This window comes from Tachyglossus aculeatus, chromosome 25, assembly GCF_015852505.1.
Source record: "Tachyglossus aculeatus isolate mTacAcu1 chromosome 25, mTacAcu1.pri, whole genome shotgun sequence".
NCBI lineage: Eukaryota > Metazoa > Chordata > Mammalia > Monotremata > Tachyglossidae > Tachyglossus > Tachyglossus aculeatus.
In genome coordinates, this window is record NC_052090.1 from 26,896,686 (window position 1) to 26,914,998 (window position 18,313).

General features: G+C 51.7%; 1 protein-coding gene across 1 annotated transcript; it reads right to left on the reverse strand.

Annotated features, from left to right (window-relative positions):
- Positions 1-6,446: 6,446 nt before the first annotated feature.
- On the reverse strand, positions 6,447-11,953 carry HEY1 (hes related family bHLH transcription factor with YRPW motif 1). Its single transcript, XM_038766716.1, has 4 exons — positions 11,680-11,953; positions 9,194-9,277; positions 8,526-8,607; positions 6,447-7,057 (listed from the first exon to the last, which is right to left on the reverse strand). Exons 1-4 carry the CDS (start codon positions 11,929-11,931, stop codon positions 6,465-6,467), a joined length of 1,011 nt encoding a protein of 336 aa, XP_038622644.1. The 5' UTR covers positions 11,932-11,953; the 3' UTR covers positions 6,447-6,464.
- Positions 11,954-18,313: the final 6,360 nt, after the last annotated feature.

Here is an 18,313-nt window from a genome sequence, read left to right on the forward strand (position 1 = left end):
CACTTTCTCTGGACTCTTACTCTTTTTTCTATGTATTTTGCAAATTATGTCTACGTATCTTCCCATTAGATTGTAAACTAAGAGAAGCTTGGAAAGGGCATGGGCCTGGGACTCAGAGGACCCCGTTTCGAATCTTGGCTCCACCACTTGCCTATTGGGTAACCTTAGGCTAGTCACTTATAACATCTCTGGGCCTCAGTTTCCTCATCTGTAAGACTGGGATTCCTTCCCCTCAGATTGTGAGCCCCTTGTGGGACAGGGACTGTGCCCGGCCTGATTATCTTGCATCTGCCGCTATTGTTGTCATGATTAATAAATGACTCTAGGGCAGGGAAGGAAGGGTAGGCCATGTCTCTTGTTTCTATTGCAGTTTCCAGGAACCAACAGAGGCCCAGTACAGGTAACTTCAAGCAGTAGGTGCTCAGTAAGTGGAGAGGCTCCGTAGGTAAGTGCTCAATAAATACCATCGATTGATTCATTGAAGGAGGAGATACAGGAGGAGGAGGAAGAGCAGAAGGGCAGAAGCTCTGGGGGGTGGGCGCTGAGCTGGCCGTTCCCCGCCTGCTCACCTCTCCCACCCCGCCATCCCAGCTCGGCTGCACAAGGCGGGCTGAGGGGCCGGAGGGCAGAGTGACCCTGGCGGTGGCCGGGGCCGGGCTGGACTCAGTCATGGGGCGCGCCGCTCTTGCTCGGGTCCTTTCGGCTCGGGCCAGGCCAGTCCCCTGCCGTGCGGGGAGCGGCGTCCACAATTGTTGGTGCTGGCAGGGCTCCCGGGCCGGGCCTGACCTGTCCGGGCCTGGCCGTTCCCACGCAGGCCCCACAGCAGTGGCGGTGGCGGGCAGGATTTCCTCTGCTTGTTGATCGCTTCCGCCCAAGTGGGGACGCAGTGCGCCCGGAGCCCAGCCCAGCAGGAACAGGAGCAGGACCAGGAGCGGGAGCAGGAGCAAGAGCAGGATGAGGAGCAGGAGCAGAACGAGGAGCAGGAGCAGGAGTAGGGTCAGGACAAGGAGCCGGAGCAGGACGAGGAGGAGGAGGAGGAGGAGGAGGAGGAGAAGCAGCCTGGAGCTTGGAGCCCAGAGGAAGAGGAGGAGGGGAAGGAGGAAACAGAGGAGAGGTGTGGGTGTCTGGTCGCCTTGTGCGGGATCATTGCTCCTCCCGGCGGATGTTTTCTTTGGGGTCTGGAGCGGGGGCTGTTGGCAAGCCCCTTCCTGGGGTGCGGGGGTCTGAGTCCCAGCCCGTCCCTTCCCCAGCTGACACTTAGCCAGTGAGGAGTGGGTGCCCATGGAGGCCTTTTCTGCTGCCACCCCCTCCCTCCCCGCACTCCCCCGGGGAATGGCCAGCTCCTCAAGGACAGCCAGCGACCAAGCCTTTCCTGGCCTTCCGCCTGCTTCCAACCACCCTGCCCACTGCAGCCGCTGCACTGCCCGGAACAACACTGTAGTGATGTACTTAAAATCTAACCGGAGCTGAAAGCCAACCCTAGGTTTCCCTGGAAATAACTCTCTTCCGTGACCCTGGCCTCAACTTCCCACTTTCTTTGGGCTGCCCAGGTGACATACAAGTAGCCTAGTGGTTAGAGCACGAGCCTGGGAGTCAGCAGGTCACGGGTTCTAATGCCGACTTTGCCACTTGTCTGCTGTGTGACCCTGGGCAAGTCACTTCACGTCTCTGGGCCTCAGTTACCTCATCTGGAAAACGGCGATTGAGACTGGGAGCCTCACATGGGACAGGGATTGTTTCCAACCCCATTTGTTTATAACGGTAATAATAATGATGATGACGGTATTCGTTAAGCACTCATTATGTGCAACACTGCTCCAAGTGCTGGAGTAGATACAAGGTAATCAGGTTGTCCCACATGGGGCTCACAGTCTTAATCCCCATTTTACAGATGAGGTAAACTGAAGCAAAGAGAGGTTAAGTGACTTGCCCAAGGTCATACAGCAGACACGTGGAGGGGCAGGATTAGAACCCACATCCTATGACTCCCGGGTTTATGCTCTTGCCACTGGGCCATGCTGCTTCTCTTCTACCCCAATGCTTAGTACAGTGCCTGACACATAGTAAGCACTTAGTAAATACCACAATTTGAAGGTTTGGAAGCCCGATCCCCCACTAGCCTAGCCCAGCCCATGTTTCCTGATCAGTTCCCCCTCCCATATTGCATCACTCAGGATTACTGGTATCTTTATCTGCTGGCAACTAAGAACTTTAATAAAATTTACTATCCACATGACCAGACTAGGTTAATTCTTCCAGTCCATAGCCTTCCCGACATTTAACGCTCTGCAGCTGTAATGGGGAGGAGGGAACCTGGGAGTCAGAATTTTTCGAAATAAATCACCTGATGTGATTGAGTTGAGGCCCAGCAGGTTCAGTTTTGAAAATTAAATGGGGTGGATTTCATAAACAATTATGACCCTTAAAGTGCTGTTGGGGGAGGAGTGGATGGCTAGCAGAACACTGGATGAAGCACTTGGGAGAGTACAAGTGAGTTTTGTTATTTTTTTACGGTATTTGTTAAGCACTTACTATAATAATGATGATACTTGTTAAGCGCTCACTATGTGCCAAGCACTGTTCTAAGAGCTGGGGTAGATACAAATTAATCGGGTTGGACACAGTCCCTGTCCCACATGGGGCTCACACTCTTAATCCCCATTTTACAGATGAGGTAACTGAGGCCCAGAGAAGTGAAAATCTTGCCCAAGGCTGTATGGCACACACATGGCGGAGCCGGGAATAGAGAGGTCCTTCTGACCCCTAGGCCCGTGCTGTAGCGACTAAGCCATGCTGCTTCAGAAGCACTGTTCTAAGTGCTGGAGTAGATACAGGTTAATCAGAATAGACACATTCCCCTTCCCTCACTGGACTCAAAGTCTAAGTAGGAGGGAGAACAGGTATTGAATCCCCCTTTTACGGTTGAGGAAACTGAGGCAGAGAGAAGTAAAGTGATTTGCTCAAGCTTATACAGCAAGCAAGTGGCAGAGCAGAGATTAGAACTCAGGTCCTCTGACTTCCAGGCCATGCTTTTTTTCTTTTTAATGGCATTCGTTAAGCATTTACTGTGTGCCTGGCACCGTACAAAGCACTGGGATAGATACAAGCTAATTAGTTCAGACATTGTCCCTGTGCCACATGAGTCTCACTGTCTTAATTCCCATTTTACAGATGAGGTAACTGAGGCACAAAGAAGTTAAGTGACTGGCCCAAGGTCACACTGCAGACAAGCGGCAGAGCTGGGATTAGATCCCAGGTCCTTCTGAGTCCTAGGCTCGTGCTCCATCCACTAGGCCATACTGCTTCTCCTAGTAGATGTGACCCTTGCCTTCAAAGAGATTACAATCTAGCTGTGGAGACAGACCCTGAAATAACTTATTTGTAGGAGGAAAGAAATTTGGGTATTGGTGAATTAGTGCCAAGCTAATAGAGTGGGCAAGATACACAGGAGGGCTACGGGAAATCCTGCGTCCCCTCTCGGGCACACTCCCAGCAGGACTGCAGGGAGAGCCAGTCACACTGCAATCCCCTGTGCTTTGTTTGTTTTTGGGGTACTTGTTAAGGACTATGTGCCAAGCACTGTTCTGAGCACTGGGGTCCATACAAGTTAAACAGGTTGGACGCAGTCCCTCTCCTACTTGCGGCTCACAATCTAAGTAGGTGGGAGAAGGATTTAACCCCCATTTTACAGATGAGGTAGCTGAGGCGTAGAGAAGTTAAGCGACTTGCCCAGGTCACACAGCAGACAGGAGGCAGAGCCGGGATTAAAGCCCAGGTCCTCCGGTTCCCAGGCCTGGCCTCCTTCCACTAGGTCATGTGGCTTGGTCTCAGGCACCGACATCCTGATGCAATCTCAGGAAGGGGACCATCTGCTCCCTTGGCGGTCGAGACTGGCAAAGAAAGTTACGCAGAGATAACCCAGGCCCTGGAGGCGGCAAAGACGTGTAGAATTTGCACCAGGGTCCGGTTCTGCGAATCCCCAGGAGGCTGAGTGCACGCCGCTGAACTGCCAGCGGCCAGAGCTTAGACCGTAACCGTCCCAGGCCAGCAAGCCAGGGGATCAGGGCAGCCCCATGGGAAGAAACGGAGAGCAGAGGGCAGCAGCGGACGTCTCTTGACCGGCCTGTTCGGTCTGTAAAAACCATCCAGCCCCAGGGCGCGTTTCCCCACGTTATTAGAATGCTTTCCAGAGTAGTTTCTCTGGCAGCCTTGTTTCCGACAGGGTGATGCAGTGCTGTGGCACAGACGACCGAAGGTCTGAAACTGGAATCTCACCCCTTAGCTTTCTAGCGGCATCTCAGTTCCCTCGGGACTCTGAAATGTCAGAGGCTCCTGGAAGAAGCCCTAATGTTTAAAAATCCAATCAGTGTGCTTCCTGTCTGGCAGCGCTTCTGCCTCTAGGCAGGAGAGGTGGGCGGGGAAGAAGAAGGAGGCCGGGAAAAGGAAAAGAGTCTCTTCCGTCCTCTGCCCAAGGCTGCCTTCCTCTCCTCCTGCCTGCCCCTGCTCCCAAGCTGCGGTGAGCTCCTTCCCTGGGGCTCACCTGGCTCAGAGACTTCAGCTTGGCCTTTTCCAGGATCCCTGGAGTCCTCGCCACGCTCAGCCTGCCGCCTCTGTACAGGCAGGACTTTGGGGTCACTCCAGCAGGGGCCGTTTCCACTGTTCCCCAGTTCTAGAGCCTGAAAGAGTGGACTGGGGAGAGGAGGTTGTTGCGGGGGAGATGGGAGGGATGACAGGCCCAACCTAATAATAAAAAAAATTATGGTATTTGTTAAGCACTTAACAAATACTATAATTATTACTATGTTCCAGACACTGTTCTAAGTGCTGGGGTGGATACAAGCAAATTGGGATGGACATGATATCCCCTCCCCAGACCATGTGGAGCTGACAGTCTCGATCCCCATTTTACAGAAAAGGTAACTGAGGCACAGAAAAGTGAAGTGACTTGTCCAAGGTCACACAACAGACACGTGACGTGGTTGGGAGGGATTAGAATCCATGACCTTCTGACTCTAAGGCCCGTGTTCTATCCACTACACTACGTTGCTTCCCTACCTGCCAATCCAACCCTTGTTGAGCCCCAGAGCCCCGACTCCTTAAGGAAAGCATCCAACTCCCAGCTTTCTTTCCAATGGCCAGTACTGCCTCATCCTCATTACAGCTATCCTAGACTGAGCAGGTTCCCTCATGCAAGGAAGATTTTGGCCTTGTCCCCTGGGGCCTGCAGGTCACCCAATTGGAATTTCAAACCCAGGCCTCAAACCAAGTAAGCACCAGGCCCCCTCTTTACTTCTCCCATGGCTCCAAAGGCGGAGGTGAGTCATGTCAATCCAAATACTTTGTTCTTTCTTTCTCCTTTATTTAGCCACCGCACAGCAATACAATAGAGACCAAGTTCAGTTCACCGGGGCCTCTTGGGACTACTGGGGAGTCAACCTGTTCCAAAGGAGATTTCTATGGGCCACTCCAAGCCAAGTCAACCTGGCAGAAACGCAGGGAAGACCAAAAGACCGGGGGAGCCAGTGGGGCTCCGAGGGTCCAGTTAAGGAAAGCCTGGTGGTAACATCCTGACTGAGAGAACCAGCTAGGCTGGGCCCCCCCTTCCCATACCCACTGGCACTTGGGGCAGTTGACCCATTTTCCCATAGAGCCGCCCGTGCCGGGGCCCCGCAGCGTCTACACAGCCTCATCTGGGGCTTGGGACCCAACGGGAGGCTTGGTGCAGACGCTGCAGCCTTCTCCCCAAGGTGTGCCAGGGGTATTGCTCAGATCCTGGGCGGCTCGTTTCTTGGATCCGGTAGGGAGAGATTCCCCCACCCCAGGATGGCAACATGGGAAAGTTCCCCCAACGGATGCGGGAGAAAGCGCTAGCTTTCTTTCTAGGATGACGCCATTCAGTCTGATTTGTCAACGCTTTTTTCCAGATGTAGAAAACTGAGAGTACAGTTTACCTAAAAAGTCTTAAACTGTCAATATAGGAACCCAACAGAAGTTACGTGACTGTGGATGTTAGTGGTTTGGAAAAAATAATGACTAAAATAAGCTGTTGCTAAAGAAGGACAATATCGTCCCCCGCGAAATGCATTAGAGGTTAAGGAATCCAACGCTTTCAGGCCAAAATCGGACCTCTTTGAAACAAACAGATACGAGGCACTCGATACAAACCTATCACAACTGGTTTACATCTGCTATTGCCATTTAATGGCTTGGACCAAAAAGACACTAGATTAAAAAAAGGCACCTGCTAATTATATAGATAAAAAATCCCTTTAGTTTTTAAACTAACTTTCTTCATCTGCCATTGTACCCTTTTCTTCCCTCCCTCTCGGTGTGAGCAATCTGAATGTGATTAGGTCAAAACCCAGCTCAGCTGGACCTTTAAGACCCCTCTGCCCCCCTCCCCATGGCAAGCCCCCTGGGCTCCCAGCTCCCCCCACAACCCCCCACTGCCAAGCACCAGTCCTCTAAAAGGCCCCGATCTCTGTCCCCCAGGGTCTGTAGGGCTTGCCCAGGCCTACCGCCTGCGTCGGGACAGAGGGGTTCAGGGCGTTAGGGGCCAGGAGGTGGAAGGCGCCGAAGGAGAAGGGGAAGGCGGACAGGGACACCACGGAGGACAGCAAAGGTGGAGCGAGTTTGGAGGCTGAGGTGGCCCCAGGGAGCAGCGGTCCCAGGCCCCCCGCGGGGGTCACCCTCGGAGATGGTCCCAGGCCCCCGCCGAGGGGCATCCTTGGAGACGCGGCTTCCGGGCAGGAGGAGCTAATCCGGGCCGGGGTCTGGGGCTCCGCGGGCAGCGCCGTGGGGCTGGCGTGGCCACGGCCCCCCGGGGACGGCAGTAGCGGGTGGGCGAGGGGCGGGTGCGGCCCGAAGCCCCCGCCCCAGGGGGCCGCGGCTTCCCTCTGGGAGGCGTAGTGGTGCAGGTGGGAGACGAGGCGCGCTCGCAGGGGGTCGGCCGGGTCCAGGCCCTCCATCAGGCCCAGGTAGCGGGCCACTTCGGCCAGGCATTCCCGGAAGCCCAGACTCCGGTAGTCCATGGCGAGGGCGTGCGCGTCAAAGTAGCCTGGGAAAGACGGAGCGGAGGGGGAGGCTCGAGGCGCGGCCAGCCTTCGCCCGGATCCGCGAGGGCTAGAAGACCCAAATCGCCCTCGCCCCCGGGGCCTCGACCACATCCACACTGCCACTACGGGTCGGGTGGGAGCCTCGACTCCCAGCTCTTTGCGAGCTGCCGGAGAGAGACCGCAACTCCACCCCAGCTGTGGCAAGCGGATGCTCCATCCTCCCTCTAATGTTTTCCCTCAACGCCAGAAGAACCCACCGGGGATGGGGAAACCGCACCACGAGGAAGTTCATTAGACACACAGAGGCACCGCCTCTTTATAAAGCTTTTAGCGAGAGCACTTTCCTGAGACTCGGTCCTCAGGCAAGGGATTTCATTTGGACATTTCTGTCTTGCTCCACTAAGCCTCTCTGAATAACGTTAGGTCTGGCTCCCAGAGAGGGTCCGATAGCATACTGATCCTAAAAGATCACATTTACTCGAGGATAAAAGCGCCCAGGCATCCTGTAATGAAAGGTGCTTTTAGATGTCATCACTTTAGCGTGCTTTGGAGAGAACCAGGCTGCTTAAAAACGAATTGGATTTTTGTTTCATGGGTGGTGGGGTGGTGGTATCCCTTTAGTTTTGGGAAGGCTCCCCTAAACCGGGAGAAAAGCACTCACACGTCCTTTAGTTTGTGCGAGCTTCACGAGGGACAGGCACAGGGCACCAACTAATAATAATAATAATAATAATGGCATTTATTAAGCACTTACTATGTGCCATGCACTGTTCTAAGCTCTGAGGAGGTTACAAGATGATCAGGTTGTCCCATGGAGGGCTCTGAGTCTTAATCCCTATTTTACAGATGAGGTAACTGAGGCACAGAGAAGTTAAGTGACTTGCCCAAAGTCACACAGCTGACAACTGGCTGAGCCGGGATTTGAACCCATGTCCTCTGACTCCACAGCCCGAGCTCTTTCCACTGAGCCACACTGCATCATCCTACACCTACCCCACCATTTAGAATGCAGTGCATATCCCAGCATTTATTATTAACAATAATAACAATAATAATAATGGCATTTGTTAAGCACTTACTATGTGCCAAGCACTATTCTAAGCACTGGGGTAGATACAAGGTAATCAGGTTGCCCCCCATGGGGCTCACAGTCTTAGTTCCCATTTTAAAGATGAGCTAACTGAGGCATAGAGAAGTTAAGTGGCTTGTCCCGGGTCACACAGCGGACAAGTGGCAGAGCGGGGGATTAGAACCCACATCCTCCAACTCCCAAGCCCGTGCTCTTTCCACTAAGCCACGCTGCTTAGTACGGTGCTTGGCACACAGTAAGCCCTTAACAAAGGCCACTACCACCCTTATCAATCGGGCCTTCCCAAGGCCAAAGGAGCTGGCGTCGGCGCGATAAGGGGAACAGTTTAACTGCGGTCACCGAGGCAGGGGCTCTGGCAGCCGAAAAGAAATGCAACTGACCTTTCCCCCCCGCCGTATGCAACATTTTAAGGTGGTCCACGGTCATCTGCAGGATCTCCGCTTTTTCGAGCTTCGCCGATCCCTGGGGGCGGGAAGGGGAGGGAGGTTTTAAGCTTCCATTCACTCAATCGTATTTACTGAGCGCTTACTGGGTGCAAATATATATATGTATATATGTATATATGTTTGTACATATTTATTACTCTATTTTATTTGTACATATCTATTCTATTTATTTTATTTTGTTAGTATGTTTGGTTTTGTTCTCTGTCTCCCCCTTTTAGACTGTGAGCCCACTGTTGGGTAGGGACTGTCTCAATATGTTGCCAACTTGTACTTCCCAAGCGCTTAGTACAGTGCTCTGCACATAGTAAGCGCTCAATAAATACAATTGGTGATGATGATGATGATGCAGAGCACTGTACTAAGCGCTTGGAAAGGACAATTCGGCCACAGGGGCAATCCCAACCCAACAACGGGCTCACAATCTTCCAGCGTGGGCCCACTTGGAAGAGGTGCAGACACACACACACACACACACACACACACACACACACACACACACACACACACACACACACACACCCCACACCCCCCCCCCCACCTTCCCTGGCCTGAGGCCCCGAAGCTGGTGGTGAGGGGTGGCACCGAGAGGGTGGCACCCTTACCTGCTTCTCGAAGGCGCTGGGCACCAGCCTCCGCAACTCGGACAAGCTGTTATTGATCCGGTCTCGGCGGCGCTTCTCGATGATCTGCGGGACGGGGGAGCGGGGGTAATAATAATTCAATCAATCGTACGTATTGAGCGCTCACTGGCTGCACAGCACTGGACTACGCGCTTGGGAAGAACAATTCGATAATAATGGCATTTGTTCAGCGCTTCTTAGGTGCCAAGCACTGTTCTAAGCTCTGGGGTAGATGCAAGGTAATCAGGTTGTCCCCTCGTGGGGCTCAGAGTCTTCATCCCCATTTTCCAGATGAGGTAACAGAGTCACAGAGAAGTGAAGTCTGTCTCCCCCTTCTAGACTGTGAGCCCGTTGTTGGGTTGGGACAGTTTCTATACGTTTCCGACTTGTACTTTCCAAGCGCTTAGTACAGTACCCTGCACACAGTAAGCGTTCAATAAATACGATTGAATGAATGAATGAATGAAGTGGCCTACCCAAGGTCACACAGCAGACAAGTGGCGGAAGCAGGATTAGAACCCACTTCTTCTGACTTCCAAGCCCGTGCTCTTTCCACTAAGCCACGCTCCCTCTCGGGGTGAGCTCAGCCCCAAGCAGGGGGACTCTGGTTTGGCTCGTATCCATCCTAGCGTTCAGTACAGTGCCTGGCACAGGGTAAGCGCTTAACAGATCCCATAATGATCATATTATTTTGGGTTGGTGTGGGGGGAAGAGTGGGGTCGGGGCCACTCAATCAATCAATCAATCAATCGCATTTATTGAGCGCTTACTGTGTGCAGAGCACTGTACTAAGCACTTGGGAAGTACAAGCTGGCAACATATAGAGACAGTCCCTACCCAACAGTGGGCTCACAGTCTAGAAGGGGGGGGGGACAGAGAACAAAACCAAACATACTAACAAAATAAAATAAATAGAATAGATATGTACAAGTAAAATCAATTAATCAATCGTATTTATTGAGTGCTTACTGTGTGCAGAGCACTGTACTAAGCGCTTGGGAAGTACAAGCTGGCAACATATAGAGACAGTCCCTACCCAACAGTGGGCTCACAAGGGGGAGACAGAGAAGAAAACCAAACATACTAACAAAATAAAATAAATAGAATAGATATGTACAAGTAAAATAAATAAATAAATAGAGTAATAAATATGTACAAACATATATGTACAAACATGAGAAACATAGTGGCTCAGTGGAAAGAGCCCGGGCTTTGGTGTCAGAGTTCATGGGTTCAAATCCCGGCTCCGCCAATTGTCAGCTGGGTGACTTTGGGCACTTCACTTCTCTGTGCCTCAATGACCTCCTCTGTAAAATGGGGATCAATACGGTGAGCCCCCCGTGGGACAACCCGATCACCTTGTAATCTCCCCAATGCCTAGAATAGTGCTTTGCACATAGTAAGCGCTTAATAAATGCCATCATCATTATTATTATTATATACATACATAGGCACTCATGCCTCTTTGTAATCTCCCCAGTGCTTTGCACATAGTAAGCGCTTAATAAATGCCATCATTATTATTACTATTATATACATATATAGGCACTCACGCCTCTTTTTGTAATCTCCTCAGTGCTTAAAACAGTGCTTTGTACATAGTAAGCGCTCAATAAATGTCATCATTATTATTATTATTATTATATACATATATAGGCACTCACGCCTCTTTGTAATCTCCCCAGTGCTTAGAACAGTGCTTTGCACATAGTAAGCGTTTAATAAATGCCATTATTATTATTATTATATACATATATAGGCACTCACGCCTCTTTGTAATCTTCCCAGTGCTTAGAACAATGCTTTGCACATAGTAAGCGCTTAATGCCATTATTATTATTATATACATACATAGGCACTCACGCCTTTTTGTAATCTCCCCAGTGCTTTGCCCATAGTAAGCGCTTAATAAATGCCATCATTATTATTACTATTATATACATATACAGGCACTCACGCCTCTTTTTGTAATCTCCCCAGTGCTTAGAGCAGTGCTTTGCACATAGTAAGCGCTTAATAAATGCCATCATTATTATTACTATTATATACATATATAGGCACTCACGCCTCTTTGTAATCTCCCCAATGCTTAGAACAGTGCTTTGCACATAGTAAGCGCTTAATAAATGCCATCATCATTATTATTATATACATATATAGGCACTCACGCCTCTTTGTAATCTCCCCAGTGCTTAGAGCAGCGCTTTGCACATAGTAAGCGCTTAATAAATGCCATTATTATTATATACATACATAGGCACTCACGCCTCTTTGTAATCTCCCCAGTGCTTTGCACATAGTAAGCGCTTAATAAATACCATCATTATTATTATTATTATATACATATATAGGCACTCACGCCTCTTTTTGTAATCTCCCCAGTGCTTAGAGCAGTGCTTTGCACATAGTAAGCGCTTAATAAATGCTATCATTATTATTATTCTTATTAATTATATCCAGGCACTCACGCCTCTGCGCCGCTTCCTGGCCAAGACGTGCGAAGATGCGGTGGGGGACAAGGGTCCGGGGTTTCTGGCAGGGAGGCGGGAGAGGGGTGTCGGTTGTAGGGGGTCCCCGGGGTTGGCCGGTCTCCTCGGGACCCCCGGGACCCCCGGGACCCCCACGCCCGGGGCCTCCTCCTGGGAGGGCTCCTTCTCCCCATCGGCGGGCTGGTCCAGCTCGCTGTCCTCGGAGCCGGCCCCGGCCCGGCTCCGCTTCATGCTGCCGCTCTGGTCGATCAATCAATCATCAATCAATCGTATTTATTGAGCGCTCCCTGTGTGCAGAGCACTGTGCTAAGCGCTTGGGAAGGACAAGTTGGCAACATCCAGAGATGGTCCCTACCCAGCAACGGGCTCACAGTCTAAAAGGTCCCACCGCCGCCCGTTCCCACGCGGGGCCGGGAGGGGGCGGGCGCGAGCGGGTGGGCGGGGCAACCCGCCGCTCTGCCGTCCAATCAGGAGCGCCGCTCCGTTGATTGGCAGCGGCGCCCGGGGCGGGGAGGGAGGGAGGGAGGGCCCGGCGGCTGAGGGGAGCCCCCCCCCCCCACACAATCATCATCATCATCAATCGTATTTATTGAGCGCTTACTATGTGCAGAGCACCGTACTAAGCGCTTGGGAAGTACAAATTGGCAACATATAGAGACAGTCCCTACCCAGCAGTGGGCTCACAGTCGAAAAGGGGGAGACAGAGAACAAAACCAAACATACTAACAAAATAAAATAGAATAGATATGTCCAAATAAATTAAGTAAATGAATAAATAGAGTAAAAAAAATATGTACAAACATATATACATATATCCAGGTGCTGTGGGGAAGGGAGGGAGGTAAGATGGGGGGATGGAGAGGGGGACGAGGGGGAGAGGAAGGAAGGGGCTCAGTCTGGGAATCAATCGTATTTATTATATATGTATAATATATATGTATATATGTTTGTACATATTTATTACTCTATTTATTTATTTATTTTATTTGTACATATCTATTCTATTTATTTTATTTGGTTAGTATGTTTGGTTTTGTTCTCTGTCTCCCCCTTTTAGACCGTGAGCCCACTGTTGGGTAGGGACTGTCTCTAGATGTTGCCAATTTGTACTTCTCAAGCGCTTAGTACAGTGCTCTGCACATAGTAAGCGCTCAATAAATACGATTGATGATTTATTGAGCGTTTACTGTGTACAGAGCACTGTACTGAGCGCTTCGGAAGTCCAAGTCGGCAACACGTAGGGACAGTCTTCTAGACTGCGAGCCCGCTGTTGGGTAGGGACTGTCTCTAGATGTTGCCGACTTGGACTTCCCCAGCGCTTAGTCCAATCAATCAATCAATCGTATTTATTGAGCGCTTACTGTGCACAGAGCACTGTCTCTATATGTTGCCAACTTGTACTTCCCAAGTGCTTGGTCCAGTCAATCAATCAATCGTATTTATTGAGCGCTTACTGTGTGCAGAGCACTGTCTCTAGATGTTGCCGACTTGGACTTCCCAAGCGCTTAGTCCAATCAATCAATCCATCGTATTTATTGAGCGCTTACTGTGTGCAGAGCACTGTCTCTATATGTTGCCGACTTGGACTTCCCAAGCGCTTAGTACAATCAATCAATCGTATTTATTGAGCGCTTACTGTGTGCAGGGCACTGTCTCTATATGTTGCCGACTTGGACTTCCCAAGTGCTTAGTCCAATCAATCAATCAATCGTATTTATTGAGCGCTTACTGTGTGCAGAGCACTGTACTAAGCGCCTGGGAAGTACAAGCTGGTAACATATAGAGACAGTCCCTACCCAACAGTGGGCTTACAGTCTAGAAGGGGGAGACAGAGAACGAAACCAAACATACTAACAAAATAAAATAAATAGAATAGATAGGTACAAGTAAAATAAATAAATAGAGTAATAAATGTGTACAAACATATATACATATATACAGGTGCTGTGGGGAAGGGAAGGAGGTAAGATGCAGGGGATGGAGAGGGGGACGAGGGGGAGAGGAAGGAAGGGGCTCAGTCTGGGAAGGCCTCCTGGAGGAGGTGAGCTCTCAGTAGGGCCTTGAAGGGAGGAAGAGAGCTAGCTTGGCGGATGGGCAGAGGGAGGGCATTCCAGGCCCCGGGGGAGGACGGGGGCCGGGGGACAGGAAGGCTGAGTAGGTGCGAATGAGGCTGTCCTTAATGTAACTTGGTGATAACAAGGGCCTTTTGGTGATATGTTGCCAATTTGTACTTCCCAAGCGCTTAGTACAGTGCTCTGCACACAGTAAGCGCTCAATAAATACGATTGATGATGACGATGATGATAACAAGGTGATAACAAGGGCTGCAGCGGCGGGTTTGCTGTCTAGCAGGGGGAGACAGACAACAAAACCAAACAGACTAACAAAATAAAATAAATGGTATAGATAGGTACAAGTAAGATAAATAAATAGAGTAATAAATCTGTACAAACACATATACATATATTCAGGTGGTGCGGGGAAGGGAAGGAGGGAAGACGGGGGGATGGAGATCCCTTCAAGGCCCTGCTGAGAGCTCACCTCCTCCAGGAGGCCTTCCCAGACTGAGCCCCTTCCTTCCTCTCCCCCTCGTCCCCCTCTCCATCCCCCCCGTCTTACCTCCTTCCCTTCCCCACAGCACCTGTATATATGTATATACGGTTGTACATATTTATTACTCTATTTATCTTACTTGTGCCTATCTATCCTATTTATTTTATTTTGTTAGTATGTTTGGTTTTGTTCTCTGTCTCCCCCTTTTAGACTGTGAGCCCACCGTTGGGTAGGGACCGTCTCTCTATGTTGCCAATTTGTACTTCCCAAGCGCTTAGTCCAGGGCTCTGCACATAGTAAGCGCTCAATAAATACGATTGATGATGATGATGAGATGGGATGGGGATGTGCGCGCGCACACACACACACACACACACACACACACACACACACAGTGTGTTGGCGCGCGGCCCCGCCCCCCCCCCGCTGCCAGCGCGCCGGTCCCGCGCCGGCCGCTGGGGAGCCGCACGCGCCGCGGGCCGTGGGAAAGCGGCCGGCTCCGCGGCCGCCAGCCAATCGGGGCCGCCGCCTTCCGGGATCAATGGAGGGCGGCGGGGGGAGGGGGGAGGGAGGGAGGGAGGCGGCGCGCGGGCGATTGGGCTCCCCCGTGTGAACCCGTAATGGGAGCCGCCTCCGGGAGCGGTGGCGGGCGGGCGGGCGGGCGCCGGGCGGACACGGCCCCCGGCCAGGAGGGCGGGAGACAGGCAGCGCCGCCCGTCAATCCCCGCCGCCCACAGGGCCCAGGGGAACCCCGGGGAACCCCGGGGAACCCCGGGGGACTCGGGACACCCCACCCCACCCCGATCCCTCGATCCATCGATCCGGCACAAGTTATCAGTCCCCGGGAACGGGCGGGGCGGGGGGGATTTGTCCCTCTGGGGATCGGTTCTGAAGGGCCGTTCCCGGGATCGTTTCGAAGGAGCCGTTTCCGGGCCTCGGTTCTGAGGGACCGTTTCTGGGGAACATTTCTGAGGGGCCGTTTCTGGGGATCGGTTCTGAGGGAACATTTCTGGGGAACCTTTCTAAGGAGCCGTTTCTGGGCCTCGGTTCTGAGGAACAGTTTCTGGGGAACGTTTCTGAGGGGCCGTTTCTGGGGATCGGTTCTGAGGGACCGTTTCTGGGGAACATTTCTGAGGGGCCGTTTCTGGGCCTCGGTTCTGAAGGACCGTTTCTGGGGAACATTTCTGAGGGGCCGTCTCTGGGGATCGGTTCTGAGGGACCGTTTCCGGGCCTCGGTTCTGAAGGACCGTTTCCGGGGATTGGTTCTGAGGGGCCATTTATGGGGAACATTTCTAAGGAGCCGTTTTTGGGCCTCGGTTCTGAGGAACAGTGTCTGGGGAACGTTTCTGAGGGGCTGTCTCTGGGGATCGGTTCTGAAGGACCGTTTCTGGGGAACATTTCTGAGGGGCCGTCTCTGGGGATCGGTTCTGAGGGGCCGTTTATGGGGAACATTTCTAAGGAGCCGTTTCTGGGCCTCGGTTCTGAGGAACAGTTTCTGGGGAACGTTTCTGAGGGGCCGTCTCTGGGAATCGGTTCTGAGGGACCGTTTCCGGGGATTGGTTCTGAGGGGCCATTTATGGGGAACATTTCTAAGGAGCCGTTTTTGGGCCTCGGTTCTGAGGAACAGTGTCTGGGGAACGTTTCTGAGGGGCCGTTTCTGGAGATCGGTTCTGAGGGACCGTTTCCGGGGGTCGGTTCTGAGGGAACATTTCTGGGGAACATTTCTAAGGAGCCGTTTCTGGGGATAGGTTCTGAGGGGCCGTTTCTGGGGATCGGTTCTGAGGGACAGTTTCTGGGGATCGGTTCTGAGGGACCGTTTCTGGGGAACATTTCAGAGGGGCCGTTTCTGGGCCTCGGTTCTGAAGGACCGTTTCTGGGGAACATTTCTGAGGGGCCGTTTCTGGGCCTCGGTTCTGAAGGACCGTTTCTAGGTAACATTTCTGAGGGGCCGTCTCTGGGGATCGGTTCTGAGGGACCGTTTCCGGGGATCGGTTCTGAGGGATCATTTCGGGGGAACATTTCTAAGGACCCGTTTCTGGGCCTCGGCTCTGAGGGTCAGTTTCTGGGGAACGTTTCTGAGGGGCCATTTCTGGGAATTGGTTCTGAGGGGCCGTTTCTGGGAATCGGTTCTGAGGGACCGTTTCTGGGGAACATTTCTGAGGGACAGTTTCTGGGATCATTTCTAAGGGCCCGTTTCCGGGGATCGGTTCTGAGGGGCCATTTCTGAGGTCATTTCTTAAGGGTCGTTTCTGGGCCTCTGTTCTGAGGGGACATTTCTCGGCCTCGGTTCTGAGGGACAGTTTCTGGGGAACGTTTCTGGGGATCGGTTCTGAGGGACCGTTTCTGGGGAACATTTCTGAGGGGTCGTTTCTGGGCCTCGGTTCTGAGGGACCGTTTCTGGGGAACATTTCTGAGGGGCTGTTTCTGGGCCTCGCTTCTGAGGGACCGTTTCTGGGGAACATTTCTGAGGGGCCGTTTCTGGGCCTCGGTTCTGAAGGACCGTTTCTGGGGAATATTTCTGAGGGGCTGTCTCTGGGGATCCGTTCTGAAGGGCCGTTTCCGGAGATCGGTTCTGAGGGGCCATTTCGGGGGAACATTCCTAAAGAGCCGTTTCTGGGCCTAGGCTCTGAGGAAACGTTTGTGGGGACCATTTCTGAGGGACCGTTCCTGGGGATCGGTTTTCAGGGGCCGTTTCTAGGGATCGGTTCTGAGGGGCCGTTTCTGGGCCTCGGTTCTGACGGACAGTTTCTGGGGATCTCTGCTCTCCAGGGGCTTTCAGCCAGGGAGAGGTAGACCCAGAGTAATTTACAGATACAGTGAAAATGAGGAGGAAGGCATTTTAACCTTTCTCATATCCGAGTTGTTCAACCACAATGACCTCCTTAAATCAGGTCTCAAAACTGTAGAGGTGAGGGAGAAGTGAGGGGGTCATTCATCCTGATTTGTTCACTCAAAGGAAACCTCACTTCCCCGCTGCTTAGACCTACGATCAGATTAGAGAAGCAGGACGGGCTTTGGAGTCAGACGTGATGGGTTCAAATCCCGGCACTGCCAGTTGTCAGCTGTGTGACTTCGGGCAAGTCACTTAACTTCTCTGTGCCTCAGTTCCCTCATCTGTAAAATGGGGATTAAGACTGTGAGCCCCACTTGGGACAACCTGATCACCTTGTATCCCCCCAGTGCTTAGAACAGTGCTTTACACATAGTAAGTGCTTAACAAATACCATCATTATTATTATTATTAATATCAGAGACTCCGCCCCAGAATGGTCTGATAGTCCACCTTTTATCTTGGTCTGCTGTGTGACCTTGGGCAAGTCACTTAACTTCTCTGAGCCTCAGTTCCCTCATCTGTAAAATGGAGATTATGACTTTGAGCCCCACATGGGACAACCTGATCACCCTGTGTCCTCCCCAGCGCTTAGAACAGTGTTTTGCACACAGTCAACGCTTAACAAATGCCATTATTATTATTATTATTAATCTCATGCTTATGCTTGAAGTGGGATTAAGAAAGATCAGTCTTCTTTGTCACTTGGGGTGCGCAGAGTTGACTGATTCTGAATAATAATTAAAGTCATCATCAATCATATTAATTGAGTGCTTACTGTGTGCAGAGCACTGTACTAAGCGCTTGGGAAGTACAAATTGGCAACATATAGAGACATTCCCTACCCAACAGTGGGCTCACAATCCCCAGGATGATAATTAAAGCCCCCAGGATGATGGGGTGGGTCTCCCAGGGCTACCTCTGGTTACGGCCCTGTTGGAGGATTCAAATTCCTTCGGGGCACTGACTGGGAAGGTTGGAGTGCTGCCCTGGGGAGGCCACGGAGCAGATCCTTCAATAAATCGTATTTATTGAGCGCTTACTGTGTGCAGAGCACGTTACTAAGCGCTTGGGAGAGGACAATACAACTGAATTGGCAGACTCGTTTGCTGCCCACAAGGAGTTTACAGTCTAGTGAAAGGTCAAAGGATCCCAAGGCAGCTTCTGAACTGGGGTTCAGAAAGGTGGTGGGCCTCACCTCTCACCCCAAGTTTCTCTGCTCTCATCCCT